The 6,523-nt window shown below is 43.8% G+C and overlaps 1 protein-coding gene across 1 annotated transcript; it reads left to right on the top strand.

The window, feature by feature from the left end:
* Positions 1 to 1,079: 1,079 nt before the first annotated feature.
* On the top strand, positions 1,080 to 5,967 carry LOC148409197 (uncharacterized). Its single transcript, XM_088438848.1, has one exon. The coding sequence runs from the start codon at positions 2,461 to 2,463 to the stop codon at positions 5,449 to 5,451; it is 2,991 nt and encodes a 996-aa protein (XP_088294974.1). The 5' UTR covers positions 1,080 to 2,460; the 3' UTR covers positions 5,452 to 5,967.
* The last annotated feature ends 556 nt before the right edge of the window (positions 5,968 to 6,523 follow it).

The following is a 6,523-nucleotide window of genomic DNA, read 5'->3' as shown; positions in this document are numbered from 1 at the left end:
TGTTCAGACAGGGCTACACACACACACATCAAACATAAGGCATCATACAGCATGTGTATTGTTGGATGGCCTTTAGTAGCAACATCGGAAGAAACAAATAGTCTGAGAAATTCAGTTTGATGCTTGTGCACTACTCTGAGTGTGTTTGAGAGGGAGCGAGCGCTCTGTTCATAGTAATTTCATTAATTTTCAATCAGCAGCTTGAATTGCGTTCAACTGTATGATTTGACGCACTACCGGACCATAAGACCAGTTGAAGCGGCGAGAGCTGCACCAATGTTATGCTAATGATGTTACCATGGTAACAATATATATACACACACACGAACATATATATATATATATATATATATTTTTTTTTTTTTTTTTCCTTCACTGCAATCTGAGTTTACATACAGCTATTGTAATTTTGTTTCATCGAATAAATTATAAAATGTTTCTACTCGCGCCCCTGCAATATGCTCGCCTATTAGTCTTTTTTTTTTTTTTTGCCCTTTGAAGGAGCTTTTCTATGTACTTAATTATTAAATTTTGTAAGTGAGTGAGTGTGGTCCCTCAATGCACCTAAAGTTTACTGCTTAATGTGAGTATGCTATTATGCTAATTGCTATACTTTTGCTTCTTTAAAATAAGAAATAATTACAATAAAATGTTTTCTTCCTAATTTTAATTAAAAACAAGTGCAGTACTGTCACACAGCTTTCTTTTAACTTAATGTGTGTGCACTGCATCACAAGTCAAATCTAGTCTATGTGTTTGGAGCCATTCCGACTGAGATGAATCCTCTCAGATAGAACATTAAACTACCTTCAGAATTTGGTCTTGGTCCATCCGCCAAAAATCAGGTTTCATGTGTATTGTGACTGTTCAGACTTCAATTGGGCAAGGCTAAATATCTCATTTTTGCTGGTACAATAAGAAACAGTAAGAAAGACATACAGTGGGCCCCCGGTTTATGAACCCCCTGTTTTACGTATTTTTCATCTTACGACGTGGACGGTGGCGTTTTTTTGTCCCCCTCTTACGCACAAACCTTTCGTCTTACGAACAATCCAACATGCCTTCCGGTTCCGGGGAGTGTTTTGCTGCTGTCGCTGCTGTCGCTGTTTTAGCCTTAGCTGGAGAGACGAACGATATTTTTCTTTTATATTTTTCTATTTTTACCACCACCCGTCGGACCTGTGTTCGGTGTTGTTTTTCTTCTTTTTCCTTCATTTTTGAGGACTGTTTCCATTCTTCGATAGCTAGTGATTCGCCGTTTCTCTGAACAGCGCCTAGCTCCGTTCGTCCTCGTGCAGCTCTGCTAGCGTAAGTATTTCGCTCGGCTGTACTAAGGTAAGCATGGCTCCGTGCACCTCCACCTCTTCTGTCACCTGCGACACCTGTGTTATTCTCATGGAGAGGCTTTCTCTCCTAGAGGGCCGTGTCCGTCAGCTAGAGCAGGGTAGTCTGATAATCGTAGATCAGACGGACACATCTGATAATGACAATGCGGGCCGTAGCCCTCCCGCAATGCCGCTAGCGTCGGCTAGTGCGGGTCGTAGCCTACCCGCTAGTCCGGCTAGCATTAGCCCTAAGAAGCCTGCTAGCCGCGGTGAGCCTGTTCGGACGCATAATCGCTTTAGCCCCCTCGCTAGGCAAACTCCTCCTCAGTCTACTGGCTCCCGCACATTAGTTATAGGGGACTCCATCACCCGTAACATCAAGCTTAAAAAGCCAGCCACCGTAATGTGTATTCCTGGGGCCAGAGCACCCGACATTGAAGCTAACCTTAGGGAGCTGACACGCAAGAGGGCTAGACACCAGACTAGTGCAAACAACACTAGCTACTCGGACATAGTGATACACGTCGGCTCCAACGATACTAGAATGAGGCAGTCTGAGATTACAAAGAAGAACATAGCTAGGACTTGTAATCTCGCTAGAAAGATGAGTCGGCATCGAGTTATTGTCTCTGGCCCTCTGCCTGCGAGAGGCAATGATGAGAGGTTTAGCAGATTATTCTCGCTTAACCGGTGGATGGCTGGTTTCTGTAAAGAGCAGGGTTTCCAGTTTGTAGATAATTGGCCCTCTTTCTGGGGCCGGCCCGACCTGCTGACGACAGATGGCCTTCACCCTAACTGGAAAGGCGCTGTCACTCTTTCTAGAAACATAGATTACTGTTTGAGCCTTCCATGACTTCCCACATTAGAGCATGTCGGGTCGCAGGCGAGTAGCGAGCCTGCTAGAACGGGTGTGGAGTCGTTAAGGCTAGAGTTAACCGGCACTAGGCTGGACTGTTACAACACACATAGCATACTTAGTCTAGGTCACTGCAATCCACACACTGTTTCAATACCTAATGCTGAATGCCCCAATGATAAGATTTCTGCTGAGGTGGTGTTGATTAAGGAAAACAGCCCTGCCTCTTTAATCAGTAAGACTAGTGACAAAGTGCCTAGGCGAAATATTAATATCAATATGCGCGCTGTAGTCGTCGACAATCGAATTCCTACTTTACTAACATCGCGACGAGGTTTTAATTACTCAAAATATAGAGCAAGCCCCAGCCATAAAAATCTTGTTGGTATTAGTACTACCAACACGAGGACTCAGAATAGTCCGGGAAAAATGTCCCAGTTTAAATTCGGCTTCATAAATATTAGGTCACTCGCTTCAAAAGCCCTTCTTGTAAATGATCTTATTACAGATCAAAATCTTAACGTGCTTGGTCTCTGCGAAACCTGGCTAAAACCAAATGAATTCTTACCATTAAATGAGGCCTCACCCGCAAACTTTGTGGGCTCACATGTTGCCCGTCCTTGTAAAAAAGGGGGGGGTGTCGCCCTAATTTCGGAATCTGATCTTAGGCTTAGCACGAGCTCGAGTCACACTTTCAAGACATTTGAGGCTCTCGTTATGCGATCGAGCTCCTCACCACCATTTTATGTGGTAGTTATTTACCGTCCTCCTGGCCCATACTCTGGATTCTTAGATGAATTCCCTGAACTTATGGCTGACTTAATAACTCACACAGATAATATATTAATTATGGGTGACTTCAATATTCATATGAACTCCCCATCAGAGCCACTTACTGTAGCTTTTCAAGCAATAATCGATGCATTTGGTTTTACACAAATAATAAAAGCAGCAACACACCGGAATGGTAATATCTTAGACTTAGTGCTAACCCGTGGCCTAACTGCCTCAAACGTCATAATTCTGCCACATACTAACGTTATGTCTGATCATTATCTTATAACATTTGAAGTCCTAGCTCAGTGTGGTCTTGTTGTCCACAACCAAGGCTTTAAGAGCCGTGATATTAATTCTTCAACGACTGCTGCACTTTCTGAATTACTGCCTTCCGCAACAGCTGCCTTTCCGTCCTTCACTGGCTCAGTCGATAAGCTCGCGAATGATTTTAATTCGGTTCTTCTAAATTCCCTAAACTCTATTGCGCCGCTGAAACTTAAAACTCGTCCGAAGCGGCGCACTCCGTGGTTTACGGAGGAAACGCGTACGTGTAAACTGTTAAGTAGACAACTTGAGCGTAAATGGCGAACAACTAAACTTGAGGTTTTCCGTCAGGCCTGGTGCGATAGCTTGCTGAAATATAAAGAGGCTCTTAGGCTAGCAAAAACTAATCACTTTTCCAAAATGATTAGTCTTAATAAAAACAACCCAAAGTATTTATTTGAGACGGTAGCGCAGCTAACACAGCAGCAGCAGGTTAATCAAAATTCCCTCCATTCAGCACACGATTTCATGCAATCCTTTACTCAGCGGATTCAGCTAATAAGGGAAGAAATAAAAAAGGCAGCGCCGCTCACCACCTCAACTGTGATTGTTGATGCTAGTTCGGACAATCAGGTTCATGAAAGTCTGGCTACCCTGTCCCAGTTTGATTTAGTATCCCTGGAGTGTCTTACACAACTGGTTAATGCAGCAAAGCCGACGTCCTGCATGCTCGACCCGCTTCCAGGCAAACTCGTCAAAGAGTTGTTCCCGATCTTGGGGTCGTCTGTCTTGAATATTATCAACCTGTCACTCTCCTCTGGCATTGTACCTGAAGCTTTTAAGACGGCCGTCATTCAACCATTACTTAAGAAACCACACCTAGATCCTGAAGATCTCGCTAACTATAGGCCAGTGTCACACCTTCCGTTTATCGCCAAAATTCTCGAGAAAGTTGTAACACAACAGCTTAGTGATTTTATGATAGACAACAATAGATTTGAACTCCTTCAGTCAGGTTTTAGGGCCAACCACTCAACTGAGACAGCCCTAGTAAAAGTGACGAATGATCTTCTCTTAGCCTCGGATTCCAACATCTCATCAATATTATTACTGCTTGATCTTAGTGCCGCATTTGACACTATTGATCATCATATTCTTATAGAACGTCTTAGATCATGTGTTGGTATCTCGGGATCAGCACTTTCTTGGTTCAGATCTTACATCCTGGGAAGGACGCATAGTGTCTCTTATGGCGACGCAATCTCTGAGTCTTTCTCCGTCTCATGTGGTGTCCCGCAGGGGTCAGTACTTGGCCCCTTACTGTTCAACATCTACATGATTCCTCTCGGCGATATTATACGTAAACATGCTATTAGTTTTCATTGCTATGCTGATGATACCCAACTCTATATGCCCTTAGAAATAACGGATCCGTGCAAGTGCAGTAAACTGGAGGCTTGCCTCGCCGAGATTAAACAATGGATGTCTTCCAATTTTCTGCTTCTCAACCCTAATAAAACTGAGATGTTATTTATTGGCCCTGCTCATCATCAGCACCTGCTTAAGAATACCACGCTGAACCTAGAAAACTGTATTATTTCCCAAAGTAGTTCTGCAAAAAATCTCGGCGTGATATTTGACTCAACTCTCTCCTTTCGAACACATATTAATAACATGACAAGAACGGCGTTTTTTCACCTCCGCAATATAGCTAAAATTCGCCCTATTCTTTCTCTTAGCGATGCAGAAACATTAATTCATGCATTTGTTACGTCGCGCCTAGACTATTGCAACATTTTGTTTTCTGGCCTTCCCATGTCTCACATTAAAAGCCTGCAGTGTGTACAGAATGCAGCGGCGAGACTATTGACAAGGACGAGAAAGTTTGATCATATTACTCCGATTCTAGCTGACCTGCATTGGCTTCCAATACACGTGAGATGTGATTTTAAGGTGTTGTTAATTACTTATAAAATTTTACACGGTTTAGCTCCTTCCTATCTCGTCGACTTAGTATCACCTTATGTTCCGTCCCGACAACTTCGATCACAAAATGCCGGTTTGCTATCGACCCCACGGGCTAAAAAGAAGTCTGCGGGATCAAGGGCATTTTCCATTCGCGCGCCAGTACTATGGAATGCCCTACCTATGGAAGTTCGCGCAGCCACCTCGGTAGAAATCTTTAAATCCCGACTAAAAACACATCTATACTCAAAAACATTTAGTTAAATTAGCCTGTCTGCAGCCTTCTTCTTTTTTCCTGCCCCCCTCTTCCGGCCGGGAGAGGGGGCTAGCTAGATGGTGAGGGTTGACTTGACCGCCTCCATTGGGTCCTGCGCTGGTCGACCATCACGGGTTAGGAGTCTAGCCGTCTGCGGTCCACCTGGCTGGAATGCGGGATGGTTCCTGCCCAATGGCTTTGCCTGCTGTCAAGACATCACTGCACTATATAGCACAATATGTTTTCTGTAATTTATATTGTTTCTGTGTTCGGTACATGCAGCATCCACTTCAACCTGTGGGCCTGGAAGGGGGCTCCTCCCACCTGTGGTCCCTTCTGGAGGTTTCTGATTTTCCCCAAATTGGGGTTTTTGAGTTTTTCCTTCCCCTTCTGGGAGCTTTGACAGGGGATGCTGTTGTGTACCTTACATTGAAAAGATGTCTCTGTATGACCTCTTTTCATTCTGTGAAGCCCTTTGAGACTTCGGTGATTTAGGGCTATATAAATAAAATTTGATTGATTGATTGATTGATGCCGGTCAGTGTGTCTGCACTATTTTTTTCGCTTTGCTGCATCAACAAAAACAACTTTTCTCGCCTGTCACGGAAATGCCGATATGCTATTGGTCGGCGTCACGTCAATCACAGAAATGCCGCTATGCTATTGGCCCAACGTCTTTATCTAGCTTGATGGCACAGCTGGTCGGTGTGTTGTAAAGACTTCTCAAGCTGTTGCATTCTGTTAGACATGGCTTCTAAAATTGCAAGTGGCGGTAAAGGAAGAAGTAAGAGGATGATGACAATAGAAACGAAGCAGGAGATAATAAAAAAATATGAAGGAGGCGCACGCATAGTTAACCTTGCTAGTGAGTAAAGCCGTAACCGCTCGACAATCTTCTAAGGGCAAGACTTTCCTTGCCAGGGGACGGACCTCGGTCAACAACAAAATGGAGAGGCTTTTTCTATTATGGATTAAAGAGAAGGAAATCGCCGGTGATATGTTCTCGTTTAAGAAAAGTTCTTGTTTAAGAAAAAAAAAAAAAATCTGCGGGTTTGCTCCCCTCCGCCTCCACCCACCACC

The sequence above is a fragment of the Hippichthys cyanospilos genome, chromosome 17 (genome assembly GCF_059441005.1).
Source record: "Hippichthys cyanospilos isolate Australia breed blue-spotted pipefish chromosome 17, RoL_Hcya_1.0, whole genome shotgun sequence".
Lineage (NCBI taxonomy): Eukaryota > Metazoa > Chordata > Actinopteri > Syngnathiformes > Syngnathidae > Hippichthys > Hippichthys cyanospilos.
Note: the sequence above shows the minus strand (reverse complement) of the source record. Positions and strands in the feature narration are given on the sequence as shown.